The sequence below is a fragment of the Camarhynchus parvulus genome, chromosome 2 (assembly GCF_901933205.1).
Source record: "Camarhynchus parvulus chromosome 2, STF_HiC, whole genome shotgun sequence".
Lineage (NCBI taxonomy): Eukaryota > Metazoa > Chordata > Aves > Passeriformes > Thraupidae > Camarhynchus > Camarhynchus parvulus.
The window spans coordinates 139,751,050-139,776,804 of NC_044572.1; the positions used below are offsets into that span (position 1 = coordinate 139,751,050).

Consider the following 25,755-nt stretch of genomic DNA (forward strand, 5'->3'; position numbering starts at 1 on the left):
GCCAACACATCAATAGTCTGTTCCACCCTCCCTTCCCAGCCTCCTCTACATTCTGTATTGAAAACACAATTAAATACTTGTTTACATTGGGGAATTAGACCGTATAGCGATTAGTGCCCAAAATAATCATCTGCAGAGCCAGAGAAGTTACTGCTGCTTTCACTGGACAGCCTGTCTCCTGCTGTACTGAACTGTTTTGTTCCCAGTTCTGTGAAAGCACTGCTGACTGGAGGCCCTTGAGTATCTTCTGTCATGCATAGAAACAGCAGGTAGCTAAGAGCAGGCAGTTTTCACAAGTGACAGATGAGTCAGTAGGAGGCAGAGCCAGAAAAGGGAATTTGGTTTTGCTGTATTATCTCCTCCTTTTATAACTCAACCACAAACTTGTTGTTGTCACTAATTATGTTACAGCGGCACCAAGAGGCCCCAGTCAATGCAGGGCCCCAGTGAGGGGGCCCACACTGTGCACAGAGGGGATTTCTGCATCAAGGGGTAAGTGCTAATATGGCACACTGTAGGCTCATTGCCATTTTCCCTTGTTTAACAAACTAAAAAAAAAGACCAGGTTGGACAAGTCTGTGGGGAAAGAATTAACAGTTCTATCAGAGTCAAGCTAAACTTGTTTCTAAAACCAGTAATAATGGTTGGTTCCAGGGGATGACATCTTTCTTCAGTGTGTGTGTTACTTTCTTAGTATGGAGAAGGCCTAATGCATGGAGTTACTAGAAAACACACCAAACTCTCATTGCTCTCCCCTCACCTCCATTCTATTCTCTAGTTCTCACATGCACTTCTCCTCTTTGCTTTTATGTTAAATGATCACCACGTGAACAGGGCATTATCAGTCAGATTTACAGCTTTAACCTTCTTATTTTAATATTACTCCTAAATTCAGCAGCAAGTTAAATAGCTGTAAAAGCTTTTGTAACTTCAAATTGGCCATATGAGTAAATACATACGATCCACCAATGATGTAGTTGAATCCCAGAATAACCCATGGAAGGTAACAGGCCTGGAAAAGAATGCAGTGGAGAGAGTAAGTACAAGTCAAGGATCTCAACTTCTCACTGCACTAATAAGCATGATCATAATCTCAATGATTTAGGCATTACACAGGTCCTGATCTATTAACTTAAGCAGATCCAACCCAAAAAGGTCAGTCCAAACTGAGCAACCACTAACATTTTTAGACAAAACATACTCATTCAAACATTATAAGCAAACGCGCCTTTTGAACCCTATATTCCATAGCAAGTTTGCATCTGGAACAAAGTCCTAAAGTTTTTGATTTTGAAAAGGTCTAGAAATTATCAAAAGAGTCTTCTCTACAAGATCTGACAGAAATAGCCAAGGTCACACAAAAAAAAAACAACCAATTTAAAATATCAACATTTTGTCACTACATTCAGCTTTTATCCAGGCTATAGTTTATCAGGAATTTTTTCCTTTTTTTCAGAACAATGAATTGCCAGGACATCTTTTCAGTAGAGACACAATGAATGACAACACATGGAAGACTATGAACTTTCTCTTTGCCGCATCTCAAGAAGTATTCTCTGTGACAGTACAAGATACATTTTATAAGAGAAAATGTTTCTATTTTGCCCCTCACCCACTACACATGCACCTTATGGGCAGAAATCTTTCCAATACACTGTCTGGCATACCTTAAATCTTGTTCCAAACCAGAATGATACAATCATGTCTCTGTTCAGCTGGGCCCACACATAAAGTACTGACATGATGAGTGGAATCATCAGCAACTGCAACGTTTAAAAAAGACAAAGTTACCATTACTTTCACAGAAGCACAAGAAACTCAGGCAGGAGGAGCTATGTTTCAGAAGTGGTTTGTAAGCATGGTACATCACTGAAGTCCTTTCAGATTGCCCCAGAATCTTTTCCAATACATGCCCTGGATCTGTTCAAAAACTATTGAGAAAGTGAAGGGGGAGAACCTACTTGCTCATTCTCCTTTGCAGGACCATGCCAAAGCAAAGGGCTCCAACCTGTGCCAAGTGAAAGAGCAGCTGCAGGGAGCTCTGCTCTACCCACACCTCCAGCAGTGAGCCCTGGGCCACAATCCTTTCAGGGCACTAACCCAAACACCCAAAATGTGCCAGATGCAGTGTTACCCATCCAGCTGCCACCTCTGTCCCCATCCTCCTGAGAGCCCCACAGGGGAAGGTGCTGCCCTCAATCCCCACTGCAGGGCATCAACTGCCTTGGGAGAGCTTGGAGTGACCTGTGCTCCACACTAGGAGCTGAGGGAGTTGTTTCAAATACTTCTTTACATTGACTCTACATTAGCTGATTGGATTGTTTCTAGTGAAAAAACACAAAGCACTGCTTTAGCCATCTGCTGATTTGTGAGCTGAGGGCAGGCTGCACCAGCAACATTCCCAGGAACTGGCTGAATGCTGTAACCAGCTCCTGGGTTTGGAAAAGAGGTTAAAACTCATCCCTTCAGGGGTGCTGCTATTTTACATCAATCCAGCCTCTCACAAGCCCCACGGTGCACTCTGACTCTCCACACAACAACCTTATTTAGAGGTTTTATTAAAACCCTTTTTATTTTACATAGAAAGAAAGCAATATCTAATAACTGAACACATTTGACTTAGGAGTAGAGGCCTAGCTATCCTACTCTATCTTCTGAATTTCAACAAAGGTCACTCAAAACAAGTAAAAACCCTCTTATTTTTAAGAAAAACCACACTTGTATATAAAAAACTGATTCTTCTTTAATCAATATTTTGTATGCAGATAAAAAAATTAAGTACCTCTTTAAAAATATACAAATCAACACAATCAGTGTAAAATTTGTATAATGTATGGGTAGCTCCAGCATACTTTTCAAAAATTTTTAGTTATCTTCCCCACAGAAAAGTGTAAGTATAAAGTCATGGACAGGCCTTGACACAATTCACTCCAGGGAGCCAGAGATGCATGATCACTGGTTTTGTCTACCAGGGAGCCAGAGAAGTGGTCTAATAAATGCTAATATTAATTCTATATGGAATACTATAGATATTGGTGCAGTCTTTGGGTGCTGGAGACAGATGAAGATAAGAACAGCAGAGGCAGACTGAAGACATGCAGTTATCTGACACTCTGTTGTGTCCAAAACACACTTCCCAATTTTCACCCTTAGTATTTGGGGAGATAGAAATTATTTCACTGAAACCAGTTCTTAAGACCACTATCTTAATCCCTCCTGTGAGGATTTTTGTACTTCAAAGTTCTGGTCTCAAACTGAAGCTGTATTTTTCACCAAAAAATCTTCTGTTGGCAAGTAAAAGGCATACTGAACTAAATTTGAGAAGATTAACAAACCCAAGAATAATTTTTAAATAGAAAAATAAGAAAGCAGATCCACATTCATTAAAAGAAACAGTGCATAGGTGACATCTTGTGTCCATTTTAGTAGAAGCCTAAGCAATTCCTGATGGCACAAAGACACCATTTTTCCTTCTTGGCTCCCTAACTAGGTTAGATCCAAGCTTGTGCCTTCAGCTGAGGCTAACCCAATCTGGAAAATTAACAATACATACAGAGCAGTCCATTCTGATATAAACTGAACAGCCTAGCTTAACTATGTTCTGCAGTTAAGTCAATAATGCCCTCTATAAAGTCATCAAGTAGTCATAAAGTTTTGTAAAATTATTATCTAAGAAACTGCACCACACTTACCTGCATGTCCATTACCAAGCCAGTTATCTATCATTGCACCATGAAGGAAAATGCAGAAAAACCTGACAGACTACAGCAATAAAAAGTTGCAGACACACAGAACACACGTGCAAAGACCTTTAATATTCAGAATTAATACTACACTGTTTTAGGTTAAAATTTCCAATGATCTAGAGATGTACAAACTTTGTTTCAATAACTGCTTTTTGGCAGCCTTTCAGGCGCCCATCTCAAGTCATTACCCCAAGGGCTGATGGGTGCACTGGCTTTTCCTCCGTGATGAAACTGGCTAGCTACAGACTCAATCAGTCCTTGCATAAAGGCACATTAAAGTTTAACAACTGGATTCTTTCATTTGTTTAACACTGACATTTTGGTTTTCTAACTAAAGAAATATCAGATCATTTAAAAATACCAATATATTGCCAATGAGTCATAGAAAATAAGTAATTTCTTAAAGTGCATCAATGCAGGCTTTTAATACTCTTCTCCCATCTTGGAGCTCAAAGACACTGTTGTAGTAATTGCTGAGTAGAAATAATCACTGAATGATTTTAATATGATCAGGATGCTTTTAACAGATCATAAATACATATAAAATGACACCCAGCATTTCCCAGATCATGCATCCAGGTTGATCCTTACATCACACAGGGAACAAGCAACTAGAAGCTTTTAAATGACCAGTTGGAAAGTCAGGTCACAATTACATTAATTAAATGCTCACAGCCAAGAGCCTGCAATCATAAAGGCAACCTTCATCTTCCTAACAATGTAACTAAATGTTCCTTGTTACAGCTGTGGCTCCACAGGACTGGCAGGAAAAGCAATTCCCTCCACATAGAGGAATGCAACTAGAGATAATGTATTGATAAAGCATTTCTACACACCAGCTCCCCTGGAATCTGGTTCTCACTGATGTCACCCCTTCCTTTCTTCCACCTGCTGTGCCACTGCAAACTGCTACAAGGAGGCAGCAGCAGCACAGACAGAAAGGGAGCATCCCCAAGGATGGAGGTTCCACACCCTCTCCTGCCAATCTGCCAGTGCTTCACTGCCCTTACAGCGTGTCTTTCTCACATTTAAATGGAATTTCCTGCACTTCATTTTGTGGAATTGAGTGTTCAGCTCCAGAGCCCTCAGCACAGAAAAGACATGGACCTGTTGGAGTGGGACCAGAGGAAGGCCACACAAGTTACTGGAGGAATGGAACAACCTCTCTTTTAGGGAAAGACTGAAAGAGTTGGGGGACAAAAATGTTTAGTAGAGCCTTTTGCAATAGGACAAGTGGTAATGGTTTAAACTAAAAAAAGTTGATTCAGACTAGGTGTAACAAAGAAATGTGTTACTATGAGGGTGGTGAAACACTAGCACAGGTTACCTGGAGAGACGGTGGATGCTCCACCTCTAGAAACATTCAAGGTCAGGTTGAATGGGGCTCTGAGCAACCTGATTTAGTTGAAAAGTGTCCCTGCTCATTGCAGGGGGCTTGATAACTTTCCAAGGTCACTTCCAATTCAAACTACCGTATGATTCTATGACAACACCCCAAGCTGCACAATCCCAGCTCTCCCAGCTTCAACCCTTTAATCATCTCTGTGACCCTTCAGTGGACTCTCTCCAGTATGTCCATGTCTCCCTTGTACTTGGGAACCCAGAGCTGGGTGCAGTCCCCACACATCTCAAAGACTGAGCAGAGAGGAGCAATCACCTGCCTCAACCTGCAGGCAATCCTCTGCCTAGGGCAGCCCAGGGGTCTGGTGGTCACTCTGGCACATTGCTGGTTAGTGGTCAACCTTGTGTCCAGCAGGACACCCAGGGTCTTGTTTGGAAGATGCTTTGCTTTTTTTGGAAGATGCTTTGCTTTGTCAGTCCCTGGCCGGTCCTGGTGCCTGAGGCTGTTCCTTGCCAAGAGCAGGACTCTGCACTACCCTTTGCTGAGCTTCATTCCTGGTCAGCCCATTTATCCAGCCTCTAAAGATCCCTCTGAATGGTGGCACAACCCCCTGGTTCATCAACAACTCCTCCCAGTTTTGTATTCAAGATCTAAAAGACAATTCAGCTGGTACAGCACAGCCCACAAAAATGTTCCCAGCATTCCCAAACTAACAAGCCCAACATCTTCAGGAAGCTGTCTCAGTGAAGATATCACAACACTGCTTTCACAGACTCAGATGACTTGTACCCAGCAGGTAAAGGATCTCTCCTGTTCAGGGAATGGCAGTGATCAGTCCTTTCTGCACACACTAAACTCAGCGCTAACCCAAGAGCAGCTCAGCAGAGCAACCCAGCAGCACCAGGGCACTCACCCAGCATGTGCTCAGCTCTGTGGAGGCAGAACTCGAGTCCCAACTGCACACTCGCGTGAGCACATCATTGAGTGCTCTCCCTGCAAGCCACTCACTACCTTTTCAGGAAAGTTATACACTTACAAACTCTACAAACTCTCCTGGGAACATTTCCTACATTTTAAAACTGTTCCTTGATAAAACAGGCCCTGGTCCTTGAACATACTTCAGGTGGAAACAGGAGAACCAAAATATTTCTCAAAGTTTGATGATGAGAAGGATACAACAATGCAGATCCAGTTAAACAGGAGCATGAACATGTAATCTGCTGGCCTTCCATCAAAAGCCCCTGAAAATAAAAAGAGTAATTTTAAATCACCAAAAGCACTGAAACTTTGATTAAAAATTAGAACAACTTTTATTTTTCAGAGTCTAAGAAAGCTCAGTTAATAACAGCTGCTTTGTATGCACTCTGTGGTCTATGAATATTTTTTAAATTTTAAAAAGCCTTAAAATAGAACAACTTCAGGCTGAAAAATAAGACATTCAGCCTACTGCATTAGAGCACAAGCAGTGTCTATACTTAAAAAAGAACACACTGACTCTGGAGATAAGTAGTTTTAACTACATAAGACTTCAAAAATGGAGTTGGCCCCCATCGTTCATATGAAACTGTGGGCTAGAAGCACAGAATTAGGAAATACATGTGCACAGCAAAAGCAGAAATACCAAGTTTAATGAGTGAGTCATGTGAAAACCAGCCCTTACTTAGGCAAATTGCATCCTCTTTGCATCATCTCATCAGACTCAAGAGATGCAATGGTTTTTACACTCCAGAAAAAATTAGCACACATGACAAGGAGGGTACACATGTGCAGCACAGTCTGTTCCTTCTAAGCTGTGCTGCTTGTCTAATTCACCATTCCAAATATGTGTCAATTTTTTCAGGACACTGGAAACAAAAATAATAGAGTAATATTCCCTGCAGCTCATACAAAATGAAATGATCTTTAGATGCTCAGTTGAGTTTGAGACCTGACAGAGACAAGTACTAAAAAATAACCCTGCAGCAATTCCTTGCAAACATGAAAAGCTGAGGCTCTCACTCTCACTAACTGTGGCAAAAGGCTGACAGAGACCTCAGTATCTATGCAAGAATTCCACCAACTTTAATATAAACCCAGGCAGGAAAGGAAAGCCTGAGAATATTGCTGAAGAAGACCCAGACCAGGTGGGGGTGAAACACAGTGACAATGGGATGGCAGTGACACACACAGCACATCACAGACAACCTGAATTACATGATCCTAATTAAACATCAAAATGCCTAGAAAGAATGCCACTGCTCAATGTGAGCACTGCTCAGCTTCATAGAAGTATTCTTAAATGAAGAAAATCTACTTTTAAGCATTAGCTTTTTAGAATAGCCTATGTAAAACAAAATTACTAAAATACCAGTTTTATTGTTTAAGTTCATTAAGTTCATTAAGTTTATTGTTTAAGTTCAGCCAGGCAAAATGCATGACAGGAAAAAAACATATTTTGAAAAATAGATCAGAAAGTTTTAATGTTGTAAAACTACAGAAACTGAAGGTTTTTTCCTTACTGTTGCCATACAACAAATAAAAACAAATAAAGAGAAGAAGCTGATTGAGGCTGTAGAAAGGCCAGCTCAGGAATCCTTCCAAAACTGGAAGAAATCAAAGCTATTATTATTCTTCTTCTAATTTTTTTCCCTTCTCATTAGCTACGAGATTGCTAATAAGAGTATTAGACAAACCATTTAAGTTGACTTTTCCATGAACATCTAAGGAAATTGGACTACAAACTGCCAGAGAGCTCAGCACAGGTATGGGGTGAGCTCTATCCCACAGGTCCTTCCATGAGGCCCAGGGTATAATGCAGTCATCTGGGAAGAGCTGCAGACCCACAGCTCACATAAATCTCATCATTCACACAGCTGGAGAGTGAACTCTGCATATTCTGCTTACTCTGTGATATTTGCTATGTTCTTCTCCAATCAAAGCAAAACAAAACCACACCAATCTCCCTTTCCTTTGGAAGTCACAGGTCAGGCTGTTAGGAAAGCACAAGCACAGCACAAAACCATACTGGTATTTCTGACAGCTAGATTTGAAGCTGGCAGGCAGCAGCAATGTATGCTCAAAAACCATGCACAATGCTGAAAATAGAAGTTTCACTTTCTCAGTTTCACAGACAAAAGGAGGCACAGACCAATGCAAACTTCCACCTGTAAACACTATCAGCAACTTTTGTACCTTCCAGCTACAGAAGGATTCAGGCCTTTTTCAGAGAAAGTGCCAACCTAACCAAGAATTTCATTTATACCCAGGAAAATGACTGGAATATAAAAGAAATGCATTGGTTCAAACAACACAGATGACTTCCCAGTTTCAAAATCCCAATCTGTTGTACAGCAGAAATTTACTCCCTTTCATGAGATTTGTGCCACAGCACAAACAACCAGAGCATTTTGTAAGTATATCTACAGGCAGTGAGGTCTCTTAATTTGCATAATTAACCAGGAACTCTTACTACACCTACCTTTGCCCAGTCAGAACTGTGAGCACTCTCATGTGCTCATAAACCACTGCAGACAGGCTCAAAAGGAAGCAGGAACCTTTTCTAGTTATTAAACCAGTATTTAACTTTCACTAAGAAAACAACCAAATACAATCTGGCACCACTCCCGCCCCTTCCCTACCACTCTTCTTAAGACTTCAATGTGATTCCACAATACTCTCTGGAGGTCTACCAGGAATCTCCTCTCTCATGGGACTTCCCAACATCACCTTCCAATGCATTCCCCTTTACACCATCAGTTCTAGACTCCATTACAATGGTACTGAAACTCTTGTTCACAAAGCCTTTCAGAAGGAGTCTGGCTTTGCAAATATTTTAATTATTTATGTCACGTGAACCAATTTTTGTCTAGGTTTAATAAACTGGGCAGTGCAAAAGGAAACCAGTTTTGAAGCTACCTTGTACCAAAAAGCCCCTTGTTTGAGAGAAATGATCCATTATCTGATCTCCTTTTTTTTCACTTAATTTTTCCCCTTAACTTAAAATCCTTCTAGTCTCTTAACTTTTCCACATATCTGTTAGGCAGAGGGGTAGACTTCCTTTGAAGGAGGTATCTCTCAATTCAACACAGACAACAGAAGAACATAATAAGCATCCCTATTAAAACAAGACAAAACTGATGCTATTTTCTCCCAATGGATTAGCCCATTATTACATTATGCTCTATCATCCTTCTCTGATTAAAAACATCAGGTACAAAAAACCAGAGATAAACATCATCTTTACACTGTCTCACTTAAATCCAGCAACTAAAAGCACCAGGCCCTCCTACTGAAACAAGTATCAAGTTCAGATCCTAAATGGCCAAAGGGAAAGAGCCAGCCACAGAAAATCAGTTTTCAGAGCAGTTTCACGCTCACCAACATAAGCTGGCAGAGATGAGCCATCTCTTATCAGCTCCAGACAGGGTTCACCAGGTGCATACAATTTAATGGACAACATACCTGTTTCTAGTCGTGAGGAATATTGATACAAGAAATACAAATTCACCAAGTAGAGAAATCCCGTTCCAGGTCCCACTGGGAAGAAGAAAGTTGCTGTTATCGGCCGCCAGATCTGTCCAGATCAAAAGAGAAAGATCTATTTATAAACTGCAGAATGAACTCATGTGCACAGGCTTTTTATTTACATTCATTACTTGATAATGAATGAAAACTTGGAACATCAAGAAGAAGATTAAAAATAGCCCAAGTATTGATTGTTCCTGCTTCAGCAGCTTTTCTAGTTGTGGGGTTTTCTTTCAATCTGGTAAGCAAAGCTATTAAGACTACACCAGAAATAACACACAACTTTGCAAACTGCTTTCCATCACATCTTTGCAGCAGTGAGTCTTTAATGCAGTGCAAAAGAGATTCACTGGCAAAGATGCTACCCTGTTTCAAAAACAACCAAACAAAACCCATTCTTCTCTGTTGAACAGAGGCCAAAGAATCCACAGCTTTAGTGTACCATTCCAGCCAGCACGTGCTGCTCTGAGCATTTGGGATCTGCTTTGGGACAGCCTCCCAGCTATGAATATTAGGCACAGCCAACTGCATGGCAGCACGTAGCAAGGACAGAAAATGCTCATTCATGAATGAGCTCTTTAAGCAGAAACATTTCCAAACTGAGTATTAGGATCCTGAACATCGCAGTACAAGAAGGAATAACAGAATTAGAGGAAAAAACAGTCATTTATACTACTAAATTTTGGGAACAATACATGAATCATCGTACAGAGAAAGTCATGCCTTTAATTTTTTTTTCTTTCTTCAGTGAAGATATAATGAGATGATATAACAGAAATTTAAAAATTGAAATCTCTTCTCTTCCTTCATTTTGAGCTCCTCCAATGAGTGCTCTCCCCCAACACTGAAACTGCAACCTTACAGTGCAAGGAAAAATTTGTCCAGTCTGAGACCACTTTTGATATTGTTATTGTACCCAGAAAAACTGCATGTCTGACACCTCAAGGCATCAGCTGTTAGTTTACACGGAGCATACCTAGGCACAGAAGTTGACAATCCCAAAGAGAAGGTTTTTCAAATTCCAAACCAGAAGGTGCAAGTGCACTCCATTACAGAATCACAGAATATGTCACGTTAAAAGGGACCACAGTGGATGATCTGGGCCAACCTCCCTGCTCAAACAGTCATTCTAGAGCACATGACACAGGACTGCACTCAGACAGTTCTGAATAACTCCAGCCAGGGAGATTGCACAGCCTCCCTGGTCAGTCTGTTCCAGTGCATGGACACCCAGGTCAGGTGGAGCCTCCCATGCATCAGTTTCTGTCCGTTTGCATTTGTCCATCTTCTGACACCTCCCTTCTCTCAGTCCTCTCCCCTCGAGGCTGAGCAGGCCCAGCTCCCATCAGAGCTGCTCCAGTTCCCTGATCACCTCTGTCACCCCCGCAGTACCCACCCCAGGAGCTCCATGTCTCTCTTGTAGCTCTGCCTCAAAACCTCCCGGGCCAGCTGCAGCCTGGGATGTTTGCACACCCTGTAAACCCAGAGTTACAGCTCCCAAAGCCACGGCCACACGATGACACAGCTGGGCAAGTCACCTGTAGCCACAGCCACAGAGCTTCTTGGTACAACCAGTGCCCACTAGAACAACTCCCACAAAAAATGTAGGAAAAACACACCAGGATGAGGCACAAGACGAATTACAGAGCTGTCAGGGGCAAAAGTCCTCCTCCTGTCACCCTGGCAGGGGCGCGCAGCCCGTCACAGCGGTGGGGGCCCTTGGGCCTGCGGGCTGGGCCCGGATTTACGCGGTGCTCTGCCCGCAGGCCCTGTACAGGCTGAGCGGGAAGGCGGCTTCACTCCTGCCGGAGGGGCTCTGCTCCCCGCGGTCACCCCTAGGCGCTGTCTCGGTGCACGGCGCCTCCAGCGCGGCCGTGGAGCCGGGGAGCGGCCGGCCCCGAGCGTCGCCCCAGCGAGGCCCCGCAGCGCTGTCGCGCACTACAACTCCCAGAAGGCCGCGCGCACAGCGACTCGCAGCAAGCTACTGTCCGGGAGCCGCGGGGCACGCCGGGAGCGGTAGTGCGGCCCGTACCTGGAAGCGGTGGATGAAGGCGTCAGGCCAGAGGAAAAGGTTGACGGGGCTGACGAGGCCCAACTTGCCCACGAGCGGAACCGCGATGGAGCCGGCGAACCAGTAGCGCGTGATCAGAGGGATGCTTCGGAACCAGTCCCCCAGGTCCGACATGATGCAGCCGCGCCTGGCCGCTGCCCAGGCCTCGCCGCGAACCGGCCGCTGAAGAAGAGACGAGACGAGGGCTCAGCCACTCCCGCCGCCCGGTCACGGAGGGGACCCCGAGCCAGACGTGGCGCCACCGAATTCGGCCGAGCCGCCGCTGCTGCTTCCGGCCCCGCCCCGGCAGCCGGGAGTCCCGCCCCGGGGGCGGAGCGGGGAGCGAGCCGCCGCTTCTGGGTCAGGCAGGGTTCCTTTCACTGACAGGGGCTTGTAATGCGGGGGCGCGGGCAACAGGAGGGAAACGGCAGCAAGTCCTGTGCCCGCGACAGGCTGCAAAAGCCACGTTCTGAGTGACCTGTTGCACTGCATTATAAACACACTTGCCTGCGAGGACGCGACGTTTTCACTCGTTTTTACTCGTTTTCACTTCATTGCCCGGAGCTGGCCGCGCTCCGCTCTCCGTCTCCACCCAGGTCGCCGCGCGACGCCCGCGAGGGAAACTACAACTCCCAGCAGCCCGCGAGGCCACAGTTGGAGCGGTTCCATTCCCCGATATCTCGGGGGGATTGCTCGCACCCTTCCGGCTCCTCCCCATTGGTGTAGCGGGAGCGGGCTGTACCACGCGAGCGGCGCCCCCCAGCGCGGAGTGTGGGCGGAGCCCTGAGGGCAGCGCGGGAGCGGCGGCGCCGGGCGGGGATGGAGCGCTGCGATGTGGGCGAGCGGCGGCGCGGGGCCATCTGGAGCCGCAGGGCGGGGGCGGCAGCACCGCGGGGGTAACGGGGCCGGGCCGGGGGGTGCGGCTGCCCGAGAGGAGCGGGCGGACGGGGCGGGACCGGCCCGGGCCCACCCGAGCCTCTGCAGGGTGGTTGAAGGGGCAGCCCGGGGATAGCCGGTCAGATAACGAAAGCAGCGCGTTCCCCTCGGGTCACAGACTCGCTGCGGTTGGAAGGGGCCTCTGGACATCATCCAGTCCAAGCCCTGCCACGGCAGGGCCACCAAGAGCAGGGTCCAGGTGGGCTTGGAATGTCTCCAGAGAGGGACACTCCACAACCTCCCTGAGCACCCTGTTTGGTGCCCTGCCATCCTCAACGTGAAGTTCTTCCTCCTGTCGAGGTGAAACTTTAGTGTTTTAGTTTAAGGCCATTGCTTCTCGTCCTGTCGCTGGGCAGCACCGAGAAGAGTCTGGCACTGATCCTCTTGGCACCCGCCTTTGAGATATTTATATGCATTAATGGGATGCGCTCCTGTAGGCGGAGCAGGTGCCCAAGGAGGCTGTGACACCCCCGCGCTCAGGCTGCTCAGCTCGGCTGGGCATTTACCCTGGTTTAGGTGTATTGAATAAAATGCCATGGGGGGAATTCCAGGAGATTAATCTTAGTGTGGTGTGCTGTGTAAATACTGCCTGGTCTAAGCTAAGAGCAGCAGCACAAGTGGAGCTTTGGGGGCCTCTGTCCTGGGGGACTGGAGGCAGCCCCCTGAACTCCTGACTCTGTTCTCCTGGCTTAGTTCAGTTGCAGGGAAACTTTCGAAAGGGAGAGAGTGACGTTGAAAAGGTCTTGGGAGGTGCTGTAGCTGCCGTGATGGGTACTTGTGTTTCAGGGTGGTTTTAGAAGCAGAAGTCATACCTCATTTGTTAGGGTCTTTAAGGTCATAATCCCCCACAAACATCACTAGATTTCAATTACAATTTAAAATATTTTATCTTTCTAATTTCATTTTTATGGCCCTTTTATTGAAGAAAAGACTGGGCTTAACAGTGAGGTGCAATTAGTTTTACCTCTAGTCTGCACCATGGCTGTGTGACCTTCTTCTGGTGTTCACTCAGACTTTGTAACAAACCCCCCAGCCCCATGAAGGTGCTGAGTAGCATATTCTGTGTCTCAGAGCTATCAGCATCTCATATAACCATGGTGAGAGCATTCTGCAAGTGCTCTGCAGTCTTTAATCAGCCTGCCAATATCTGGCACAGCTTTGGTGTTTAGCTTCACTGTGAATTCACATCCAAGTGATAATACAAAATGGCTGGCTTGTTCAGTGTTAGGCAATAAATCCAGGAATAGCAGATCTTCCAAATCTCAATCTCCTGCTTCCTGGAAAACCCTTCCTCTTACAGCTGATTCTGCACATTTCTGCATCTAGCTCTGTTTTATGTGGACAGCATCATACAAGGATAGAAGTGGCAAACTGGAAACTTTAGTTCTATAATAGCTCAGATGAATAGTAATAAATAAGGCTTTCTTCATAGAATCATAGAATGGTTTGGAATGGAAGGGGCCTCAAAGATCATCTAGTTCCAACCCCCCAGGCACCTTCCACTGGACCAGGCTGCTCAGGGCACCATCCAACCTGGCCTTGGGCACTACCAGGGATGGAGCATCCAGAACTTCTCTAGGGAGCCGGGTTGTCTCACCACCCTCACAGTAAAGAATTTTTTCCTAATGTCTAATGTAAACCTACTCTCTTTCAGTTTGAAGCTATTCATCCTTGTCGTGGCATTCCAGGCCTTTGTAAAAAGTCTCTCTCCACCTTTCTTGTAGGCTCCTTTCAGGTGCTGGAAAGCCACAATTAGGTCACCTCAGAGCCTTCTCTTTTCCAAGTTTAACAATCCTAATACTTTTGAAGACTGTGAAAAGAAATAATATTAAAACTGATTTTCCCCACATCTAAGCAGATTGGTTTCTTACAGTAATGCACAGCTTCTCAGTTCTCTAGAACATTTCTTTGCAGTGATAATGATGAGCCAGGTTCCTTGCTGAGTGTTGAATTGGGCTTTCAGATACATCAGTATATATTAGTGTTATTTATTAATAATGGAAATCAGATAATCAGGAACCACACAAAAGGATTGTGAATGGTGAATTTCCCCTATCTGCTTCGCATGTCTCCTACCCACCTTCCAACCCAGTGAATTACTTCCTTTGTAGTGTATTTTTTTATTAGAAATACATGGGTTTCATGGGAGATTTTTCATAGAACTTGGAAAATCAGAATTGTAAAATCATAAGATAGAAACATTTTAATCCTACGTCTTACAGATATAAATGGTAATAAAATGATTCTAAGCATGGTTGTTTTGCTGGCTTTCTTCACAGAGTTATGGTGAACATCATTCACAGTGTCCAAGGGTACCATTCCAGGACAATACATTTTCTGAATGTGGCTTTTGACAGTTCTGGGGATTCTCTCCTTGCTGGGGACCGCCAAGGGAATATATATGTTTTTGACTTGAATGGGAACAGGTAAGAATATTTCTATCAAGACTTTTTAATTGTCTGAGACATCTGTAGCATTCAGGGGTGTGGAACTTGCCTGGACAGGATCCCACAGGTCAGGTTTTAACTAGATAGTTTTAAATAGGTAATCATTTGCTCAGGGCTGAAACTTCAACCCAGTGTCTTGTGTAGGTTCCCTAAATGTTATTTCATTAGTTTAGCTGCTCAAAAAGATCAGAGGCTTGCAACTGTAAAAAGAACAGCAATGCCATAGAACTTAAGGGCTGCCACCAGAAGTTACTCTTGGGCCAGTACAGATCAATGAGTGAGCCACAAATTACAGCAGACTAGACCAAGTGTTTTCATTTGCAGAAATACATCAACCAGTCTTTCAGCATTTTACTACTGAGTTTTAAAATACTAGCACTGATTTTTAGATCTATTACAATTGGATATTATTTCCTTACTCCCTTCTTCTGAGTTTATTTTTTTCTCTCTGTGTAATATATTGAAACCAATTAAATTATTACTTCACTTGACATTAAATGAACCAAAGCTTCCTTATACAATGAGAATGTGTATTTTTAAATAGGTTCAACCTTGTTCAGAGAACAATGCAGGCTTGCACTGCTTTGGCATTTAATCTTCGCAGAAAGACAGAGTTCCTCGTGGCTTTGGCAGATTATTCTGTTAAGTGCTTTGATACAGGTAAGGAGAAATGTCAAGGCTTAAATGTTATCTGTATTGGCATGAAAACTTATTTAATTTTAGTTTTGAGCTTACATTTTTTGATAGTTTGTTTTATGGAAATTATACTACGTATTTCATGCCATCTGTCTGAAAAGTTTGGACCTGTGTTGGTTGTAGTCCTTGGTTAAATGAACCTAAATGAACCCTTTGCTTTGCCAAAGTTCTTTATTCTCACTGAGTCACACAGGCATTTGTTTAACTGAAGTCCACCACAGGATTGTAGTTAGGTATGTTACTTTCTTTTAAGCAGTTTTTAATAGGTTTACTTAGAATGAGGTACTGTATTAAAATAAAGCCAAAACCAGTTGACAATATGTTAGTTTGCAACTGAACAAATTCTTGCCTATATCTACAGTAAAATACTTGAACAAAGTTTTAGAAAATGTACAAACATTTAGACAATGTACACTAAAAGAAATGTCAATACTTTTGAGTATTCAAGTAATTCTATATCCTTATTGAAAAGTAATATTAAAAATTAACGTTACAACTGTGTGTTTCTGTCTTAATTAGAAGTTAAATGGTGAAGGGCAGTGACAATTCATTCTTCTTTAAATTATTTCATTCTTCTCTAAATTACTCTTTACCTATCAGAAAATGCATTTGTAATGTCTCCATTATATCCTATTATTATCTGGATTTAAATATTTTTAAAAAGCTGTAGGAATCACTCATCTACAGTTTTAGGGCTTGAGATTATCTGTGAAGATTTTAATGTAGCACAATGTTCCTTAAAATAGAGGAAAAGTCAGAGTTAAGGTCTGAAATCGCCTGCACTCTTTCTCTTCCTTTCAACAACAGCAAGACCAAACTTAAATATTTGGATGCACTTAGAAAAATCTTTATTACTCCAGAGAGTACTGCATGTTCACATGGTGCTGTTTCCAGATATCAAGTCATACTGAGGAATGTTCTAAAATATGAATGGTACTCACCAAAGTCAGTGCAGTTCCTTAGGGTATTAGACAGTCCTTACCTGTTGGGCTCCATCTCCTTCTTTAGAAGACACTCTCTAATCCCATGTCACCTCTCAGGTGATGACAGCTTTAAGCACTCCATTGTCTGTAAGCAGAGCAGAAAGTTTGACTGTTAGTCTTTATGAGCTGCTTTATGGTCATTTCCTATCTTTGATGCCACAGCAGTAGCTGGAACCACTCCATGGGCTGCCAGGCAAACCACCCAATGTAAACAGTGTAATTGCCACCAGTGCAATTTGGTTGCTGAGGGAAGATTAGTGGTCATGCAGTCACAAGTGGGAGACATTGTAGTCAGAGGAACCATTTCCTTAGAATGCAGTGCACAGCATAAAAATGTTTAAGGTTCTAAAAGGATTAATGAGCTATTGCTTTCTGACTCTGCCTTTCTGTAGTCATAGCCCGTTGTCATTAAACCTTTTTTCTTTGCACCTGTAAATAGTTGTGTAATCATTCACACATTCTGTCCACAAGTAAAAACAAGTGCAGAATTCTAACTAGAACATTCAGTCTCAGCTTCTGTGGGTGTTCACATCAGATACTTTGTGAGGCATGCTGAACTTAACTGATCACATTGTTCATGGCTTTTTAAGATTGATTTTTAGGCTAAATGAATCAAGTCTGTACAAGTTGGCTTTCTGTGCAGAACTGAGCATAATTTGTAAAATGTTCTTTGGAGATGAGGAGAAGGTTGTGCCTCTAAGGTATAATACCTATGTGAAGACTGATACCTTTGTTTCTTGTGTGTTGGGCTGTGATGGCAAATGGTTTATACTAGTTATGCTTAAAAGTCTTTCACAGCATATTGTTGACAATAAAGACTAAAGTAGTAGTTGTTCCACTTTGAATGGCTTTCATATCTTTTTCATCAACTTCTGCAGGAACCCAGGAGCTAGTTAGTTGGATGAGAGGCCATGAATCTTCTGTGTCTTCCATCTCTGTCCATGGCTCAGGCAAGTATGCCATCACTACTTCCACTGATACAGCTCAACTCTGGGACTTGGACACCTTTCAAAGGATAAGAAAGCTGAATGTTCGTCAGTCTGTGGGCATACAAAAGGTGAGTAAAGAGCAACTGCTAAAGGTGAACAAGCACACCACAGTAGGTACAACATCACATATTAAAATCACATTACTTGTAAATAGTCTTTAAAATACAGGTGAATCTTTTTTATCATTTTGGGCATCACATCTTAACATTCTTCCCATCACATCACCCAGACCACTGAAATAATGACTCAGTAGTTGCAAAGATCTCCTGGGAACTTTTAAGGAACTTCTGTCTTTAGAGATACTCAAAACTTGCTTGGACATGGCCTTGACTAACCCAATTTAACTTGGAAGTTGGAACTATCTTCTAGGTTGACCTTTCATTAGCCTAGAGTGGACTCAGAGGACCTGTGTAGATTAATTCCAACCTGCATGGTAGTAGGATTTAAGGATGTTGTTAAAAAAAACAGTTTTGGTGTCATAATGGTAACTTCAAACAGTCACCACCACCTGCCTCATTCAGCTTCTTATTCCAGAGCTCTTCTGTCTGTGCATGCAAAGTTCTGAATGTGGGAACAAACAAGGCTGAAAAGGAACTCAGCAAAAAGAAATCACTGCTTCTCAGCCTAGTGGTTTCTTTGGTTCTGTTTGTTGCACAGACACACTGGAACAGCATGGGATGAGAAGGATGACATGTTTGTGTCAGGGAGTGGTTTAAGTAGGTCTCCCTTAGCATTACACTATTTTAAACAGGTCTGCCTGCGCCACCAAATGTCACACTTTGGTCTAAGTACTGCAGAAAGTCCTGACCCAGTGCCTGAGCATGGCTTGCACACGTGCTGCCCTGCAGTGAATAGTCTGACAAACACCACTTCAAACCAAGCCTCTCGTCAGACTGGCCACTAAAAAGCCGTGCTGCTTTTGCAGAGAACCAGGCTATTCATTTGAGTGTCCTCACCCACTTCTGGGTCAGGCAGAAATTCTGTCAGCTTAAAATAGTCACCTAGCAATTACTGGGAAAGATCATCCATAAATTTTTGTTTGTTTGTTTTATTAAAACTGTTGTGTAGCACATGTTGCTAAAATAATTATAACATCTTTCCTCCAAAGACAGATGCATTTCTCTAGTGGAGATTTTTCTAGTGCTCAGTATCTTTCTTTCTTTGTGTAGCCTGTGTGCAGGGACTTCTTATTGGTAAGTGGCTCTTGGAATTTGGTAGGATGAGGATGTTGCAGTATGGAAACAACTTTTAAAGCCAAACAGTAGAGATTATGATTGAATTAATAGATCACATTTGGGAATCAGGAGCCTGCTCTCTTTGGTGCTACCATTTCTTACACGACATTATGCAAGTGATCTAGATTTCATTTTCCTATCTTTAGAATAATAGTATTTGTTCTCATTCCACAGTCTAAGACATACAGGTAATATGTGCTTTACTGAAGTTCAGATTTGATATTAGACTGTAGGCCTGAGAGTCAGTGTGCAAAGCTGGATTCTTGCTTGCTCTCTGAGCCACTGTAGCAGTGTCACACCCATCTTGTGTGCTTTTTGATGCCTCTTGAGCCCAGTTGCACTCCAACATACACCTTCTGTTAGGTTGGTATGGGGCAAAGCTAATTTAAAAATGTAGAGACTGAGGTGCAGAGTGAACACACAGCAGGTGAGACAGATGAGAATACAACACATCTACAATGATAATTTCCAAAGCATCACTGTTTATTCAACAGCTGCTTGTGACCATCCTGTGGTATTTTTCTATGGCAGAAAATTACCAACTGTTCAGTATTCCAGTTTACCAAAATTCATCTGCTCTCAATTCTTTGTCTGGTCTTCCTCAGGGACCCTGAAGGAGGACAGACAGCTCAGTCTGTCTGAAGATAAATTACTTTGGTACCTGAGATGACTCTTTTCCCCACAGGTTACTTTTGCTCACTGTCAAGTGACTCATTTGGCCTGAATGTCCAATTTTCAGTTACTAAGATGAAACCCAGCCCACATATCCATATTTCCAGATTTTCAAGGCCCCAAGAGATCATTCAGACTAAAACTATGAACTCTGTAGCACTGACTTAATCTCAGCCACTGATGTCCCCAGCGTTTATATTGCGTCCTCGCTGCACTCACTGGGAACAATAAAGTTTAACAGTCATAAAAACAAGACAGATAAAATTTAACAGTTATTTCAGTGAGTTAAACTGGCTTAGCAAAGGGTACAACACATTTTAACCAGTGCAAGGAGAGCAACCCAACTCTTCTCTAGGCTGTCACAGTAATAGCCACACCTGCCATGTTTTATTTGCCATGCACTTTGGTAATTTAAAATGTGCTTCCTTGACAACATCCCATTTTTTTTCTTTTCCATATTCTTCCAGGTTTTTTTTCTTCCATTGAGTAACACCATTCTCAGCTGTTTCAAAGATAATTCTGTTTTTGCATGGGAATTCGATACTCTTCACTGTAAATACCAATTGTCACCTCCTGTAGAAGGTTCTGTATTATTTTATAAGGTGTTTGCTGTTACCAGGTAAATTGCTATTTTAAACATTCTAAAGGCAGACTATTAAAATATGGTTTTAAGCAGGTTCTCTTTCTTTATTTGTAATACTTTGTGGAAGTATTGAGCTATCTACTATGATAAGCTTTTGAACTCTGCTGTGACTGATACTTTCAGCAAAGATAAGTAGTAGTTTTTATTATAGTCCCATAACAGTTGAAATAAATTAGGTTGATTTTTAATGACCACTAAAATAAGGTTTAAACTTTATTTTATAATATCCTTTAAGGATAATATCCTGTCCTTTACTAATATGGAATAATGGCCAATTCAAAAGTGATTTGAAGGCATAGAACAAAATGAACAATCTCTCTTTTTAGCTAAAACTAATTTAAATTATAGTATGCTGATGGAAGCTTTCCCGTGATGCAGGGACAGTCGGACTTTGGTAGCTGGTGGGAAATCAAATCATCTTCACTTATGGTGTTTGGAATTAAAGCAGTTGATAAGAATAATCCAGATGCCTGAGAAGGTGCGAGCTGTCCGTCACTTGGAATTCCTCCCTGACAGTTTTGATGGGGGCTCCAATCAGGTCAGTTTTTTCATAAAGCTCAAGACAGGAGTATTTGGATAGTGGATTCAACACCTGTACTTGGAGGGCTTTTGGGGGGCTCTGGGGATATAGAGGTATGCAATACAAAAGGAAAGTTATTGTGCTGAATCTTTGCTCCTTTAGCTTCATGGAATGTCATTGCTGAATTGGGTATTCCAGGTATTCCACTTTGTTTTACATTGGCAGTATTAATGGTTGAATCCTTTTAACTTGTAGGTCCTTGGAGTGTTAAGTCAAGATAATATTATGAGATTTATCAATATAGAAACATGCAAACTTCTCTTTGACATTGGGAGTCCTGAAGAGGGAATTAGTACAGCTGTGATTAGCCCAAATGGACAGTATATTGCTTCAGTAATGGAAAATGGGAGCCTTAACTTATACAGTGTCCAAGCTTTGACTCAAGAAGGAAATAAGGTAGAGTATTTTACATTTCTTAAAACAGTAGTAAGTCCTCTTCAAGATGATCTTTGTCTTTATAAGTAGACTGCATCAGCAGTAGTTTGCAGAGGTGTCATATTTAACAATACAAATAAAGAAAAAGTGATTTGTACAGTTTCCTTCATAGTTCCTCCAGCCTGTCAGGTAACTTGGTGTTTTTAAGGTATATATAGTGTTGGAAGGGGGAGATGGTATTTCTTTCTATAGCAATTTGTGTGCATCAATTTCTTTTTGTAATGGTGTTTTGGAGGAGATGGAAACAGAATAATTGTGTCTCTTCTGTTCCATTTCCTACAGGAAATACTTTGCAGCTAATGCTCTCTTAAACTGTGGGCACAAATGGTGTTTTTGTTACTGTGATTTTATTCTTCTTACTGTGTTATTGGATACCAGCACCCATCATTTATGGCACAATCATACACTCCTAATCCTTCCTAAATAACAAACATTCTAAATACCAGTTCTTATTTTATTACATTAATTTATTAATGGGAGTCAGGTTTCTAAATACAGAATTCCATATATCTTTAATCACCATGTCTTTGAAGTAAACAGTCAGCAGCTCTGGATAATGATGGAGCTGGAGCTGAGGAAGGATGTGTAAAGATGTCACACGCATTCCATTTGCACTTTTGCTGACGGTTTGACATGAACTGGTATATCCACTTTGTCACTTGCTTTCACAATCTCCAGCATTGAATTAATTAATACCTGCCTGACACTGCAGACTAATTAAAGTTTGTAAAGGTGTTCTGTATTCTTTTAACTGGTGCTATAGAAATGCAAAATATTTTAATGACCTTGAGAAACACACTAAAGTAAATAACCTGAACAGTACATGATACACATCTATAGTATCCCAATTATATTTTTACTGTTTGCTAAGCAAGGAAATAACATGATGATTGAGTTAGCTTGGAAGCTACATAAACCTTCCCATAGTTGGAGCAGTTTTATTTGTGGACATCCTTTTCCAGGAGTATACAATCTATATCTGTTTATTTATAGTATAAATGTGGTTCTAGTCTTCTTTTTATGGCCATCATACTCAAAAATGCATCATATAAAATAAACAACAAATTATATTTCTGTGTAATCTGTCTTACAAGATTTTAACCAAGCTACTTTCACTTAATACTAGCCTCCACCATTCACGTTCAAAGTTGTAGAAGATGGGTCCAAGTACACATCAGAGGCAAATAAACTGATCACAAAAGTGACTTCAGAAAGGTCAAAGGGGCCATGGAAATCCAAACAAAGCAAAATTCAAAGCAGATTGCTAAAACTGCAAGCAAATACATCACTTGAAAATAAAGAGGTAGGAAGAAATTGAAAATATTTTGTCTTTCAGTTTGCAATGTTTATATTTCATTGCCATTTGCTTTAAAAAATAAATTTAGGCACTGAAGCACTTGGATATTTGAGCAGAGCAGGGATTAAGGAAATTTTAGTACCATTTTCTCTCTCTATTTAGCCTATACTCCTACAGTATGTGACACAGCCAGAGCTGCCTCCAGTCTGGGGTACCTCTGCAGTTGTTCAAACAACTTGTGACACATTTGGTATTTGCTAGATCTGGTCTGCTTCCCTGCAGAAAGCCAACTGGCACATCTAAAATGTCTGCCTAGAATCCATTTCCTTTTTTTCTTACTTATTTAGAAGATTAATTACTGTTGCATTTATTTCCCTCTGTCATCATGGTGCCATTTGCTCTCTCTGTCTTTATCTTGTGCCTTTTATGTGTGTGTGTATATATATTTTTTTTTCCTGCTTATGTGTTCACCATATGATCTATTTCTTATGTTAGTATTCTTTATGGTTTGCTATATGCATCATTTATTTGTACACAGTTCAGCCAGTTTGGGTCTGATCTGCTTCTGACTGAAATCAATGGCAGCTGTTCTTTGAGTTCAGGAGACAAGAAATGATGAAATTACCTTTTTGTTGTTGAAGTTCCTGGGACTATGTAGCAGACAGCAATACATGTTTGATTTTTTTTCTTTGACACTATGTGATAAACTTCAATATTTAGCCACTCTCATAGTTTAGAGGGCAAAGAAAGAGAAAATGGTTACATTTATTGTTGATCTCCTATTTTGTAGAATGAATTACCAGGTGGATTAAACAAGAAACGTCTGCAGGCCTTATTGAAAGGATTTGGAGAATATCCAGCTAAGTACAGGTGTTTTTTGTGTGCATGTTCATGCTTGCACAAAATAAAATTGCTTGTGTTTACTGGCCTATGAAAAAGAATTTCCTTGACTAAAGCTGCATTTTAATTGCAGGATGTTTGTTTGGCGTTCCTTATTACAACTTCCTGAAAACCACTTGGCATTCAGTAGCCTGATAGATAGGGGAATCCACAGTGCATTTGTAAATATTCAGAAAGAGTATCCTATCAAAAGTGGGAAACTGCTGAGAGTTCTACAGAGGTAAATTACATATTTGTATTTATTTAAAATATTACAGATTTTTATTTTCACATAATCATCTGAAATGTATCCAGTAGCTGGAAACAGCTGTAAGAAAATTTCTAAAATGACATAGATGCTGTCATTCTAAAATGACATCATGCTGTTTTGTTTTGGTAACTCGTACAATCCTGCATCTGTGTTGAAGTTTACAATTTTTCTATGTTGTGGTTGTAAAATACATGCTATATTTTTGTTTGGTTTTGGATCAATGTTTTCTACAGTTTTTTTGTTTCCCTCTGTGTACAGGACCTTGTCAGCTCTAGCTCACTGGTCTGCTGTCTTTGCTGAGACACCTTACATGCCTTTGCTAGCATTCCCATTTGTAAAATTATTCCAGAACAACCAGCTGATCTGCTTTGAAGTTGTTGCTACAGTAGTAGGTAAGCAATGATTTTAAAAACTCAGATATGCTTCAACATGTTTAAGCTTTCCAAAGCAAAAGAGCTTTTCCTACTGAAATGAATAAGGTATTGCCTTATTTATAGGTCACCATGGTGTTACCAGGAATTAATATAGAGCTTTAAACAAAAACCTCAAAATATGAGACTTCTTTTTGAAGTGTTTCTAGCAAAAAGTTAGCAGTTTTAATAGTGTTTGTAAAGTCTAATTGAAATGTATCTAGCATTTGCAAACTCATATGTATCTAGTGTAATTATATCATAATAATTAAGTCTCTGAGACATGGGAAAAGTAGTCACAGCCACCCACCCTACCTGTCACCTGCTCCCAGCCAACAGGGAATGATCTCTTTCAAGGTTTGAATGATCTCTCTCAACTAAACTCTGTTTAGTTGTCTTCAGCATGTGGTGACTCAAAACTAGACATTTGTCTGAACACTGGCTGTGGCAGTGTTCTGAAGAAACATTCTAAATTAAAGTGCTTTACACTTAAATTAGTTGTTGCAGCTGCTACTAAATCTACAGAAGTTATGTGCTGCCAAGCATACATACCCACTTTGCAACCACATGCTGTTGGTGAATAAGCATCCAAGTTTACAGAAATTATTCTTAGTACGTTAAAAATTACTTGATCCAGGCTGTAGTTTTGTGAGACAGAAACACTGATTGAAGTATTCTCATCTGCCTCCCATGCCTTAGTCCCACAGCTCACAGATTTTTTTTCACTTTGTATTTGAGCCAGATCAGTTCTTCAGTCTGGTTCACAGTGTACTGACACAAACACCCATGCCAGTGCAGCTGGAGGAGCAGTGTACTGTGGGAATGGTTTAGGAACACTTGGAAAGAGAAGAGATGGGAGTATCATCTTAAATAGGTTTTGCTGCCTGAAACAACACCTTAAATGCCTCAACTTGGTAACCCAACTTCAACGTTGTCATGAGTCTTTGCTCTGGATTACAGTGGATTGTGTTCAGCTTCTTGTTCTCTTTCAGTTAATTTTTGCCAACACTGGTTTGAGTACTTTCCCAATCCTCCAATTAATGTCCTTGGTATGATGGAAAATGTCTTGGCACATCATGACAAAGAACTGCTTCAGCATTTAATAAAATACAATGTGACTTCACAGGTAATAGTCTAGACAGCTTTTGTATACAAAAATATACTGCAGTGAATAATAGTGCACTGTTGTTTTATTTTGATGAATTTCTAGTTTGAGGGAGCTTTCATTAAATACCAGTGAATTATATGGGAGTGTAAAGAATATATCATTGATTTCCTGTTGTTTTTCCTTGTCCATGATCATATGTATGCTACTTTAATTCTTTAGAAGTTCTTTGTTTTCAAGTCCACATTCCTTAAAAATCTACTCATCGAATTATAAATTTATCTTTTTTTAACATGGACATAAGTGTGATGAATTAATTTTCTAATCCTGTTTATCATTAGGGATTATTTTGGTTTCACAAATCTAAACAGAACATTTAGACATCCAGTGAAATAAGAAATGTATTTGTAATCACCCCAGATTAACTTTGAATGTTTAGAGTAGGTGGTGAAAATTATCTTGAAATGTTCTGTTTATTTCCTTTTTCATAAATTAGTACATTCTTGGTATAAGGCAAGAAAAATCACATTGTTTCT

At 41.4% G+C, this 25,755-nt stretch overlaps 2 protein-coding genes across 4 annotated transcripts in view; one reads left to right on the forward strand and one right to left on the reverse strand.

Annotated features, from left to right (window-relative positions):
* The window catches only part of DERL1 (derlin 1), a 25,031-nt gene extending 13,051 nt beyond the window's left edge, over positions 1 to 11,980 (reverse strand). Inside the window, exons 1-6 of the mRNA XM_030969112.1 lie at positions 11,624 to 11,980; positions 9,529 to 9,640; positions 6,265 to 6,329; positions 3,693 to 3,719; positions 1,668 to 1,763; positions 960 to 1,012 (exon numbers count right to left, since the gene is read on the reverse strand). Coding sequence (XP_030824972.1) covers positions 960 to 1,012; positions 1,668 to 1,763; positions 3,693 to 3,719; positions 6,265 to 6,329; positions 9,529 to 9,640; positions 11,624 to 11,776 — 506 coding nt within the window. The 5' untranslated portion in view covers positions 11,777 to 11,980. The remainder of the gene's footprint in view (positions 1 to 959; positions 1,013 to 1,667; positions 1,764 to 3,692; positions 3,720 to 6,264; positions 6,330 to 9,528; positions 9,641 to 11,623) is intronic.
* Positions 11,972 to 25,755, forward strand: part of TBC1D31 (TBC1 domain family member 31) — a 23,819-nt gene continuing 10,035 nt past the window's right edge. For all 3 annotated transcript variants that reach the window (XR_004061508.1, XM_030969087.1, XM_030969096.1), the window contains exons 1-12: positions 11,972 to 12,537; positions 14,857 to 15,003; positions 15,569 to 15,684; positions 17,582 to 17,760; positions 20,067 to 20,218; positions 20,621 to 20,780; positions 21,018 to 21,218; positions 22,384 to 22,560; positions 23,345 to 23,424; positions 23,528 to 23,674; positions 23,963 to 24,096; positions 25,107 to 25,240. Coding sequence is in view for 2 of the 3 variants with exons in the window: in XM_030969087.1 (XP_030824947.1) it covers positions 12,461 to 12,537; positions 14,857 to 15,003; positions 15,569 to 15,684; positions 17,582 to 17,760; positions 20,067 to 20,218; positions 20,621 to 20,780; positions 21,018 to 21,218; positions 22,384 to 22,560; positions 23,345 to 23,424; positions 23,528 to 23,674; positions 23,963 to 24,096; positions 25,107 to 25,240 (1,704 nt within the window). In the remaining variant the exon portion in view is untranslated. The remainder of the gene's footprint in view (positions 12,538 to 14,856; positions 15,004 to 15,568; positions 15,685 to 17,581; positions 17,761 to 20,066; positions 20,219 to 20,620; positions 20,781 to 21,017; positions 21,219 to 22,383; positions 22,561 to 23,344; positions 23,425 to 23,527; positions 23,675 to 23,962; positions 24,097 to 25,106; positions 25,241 to 25,755) is intronic.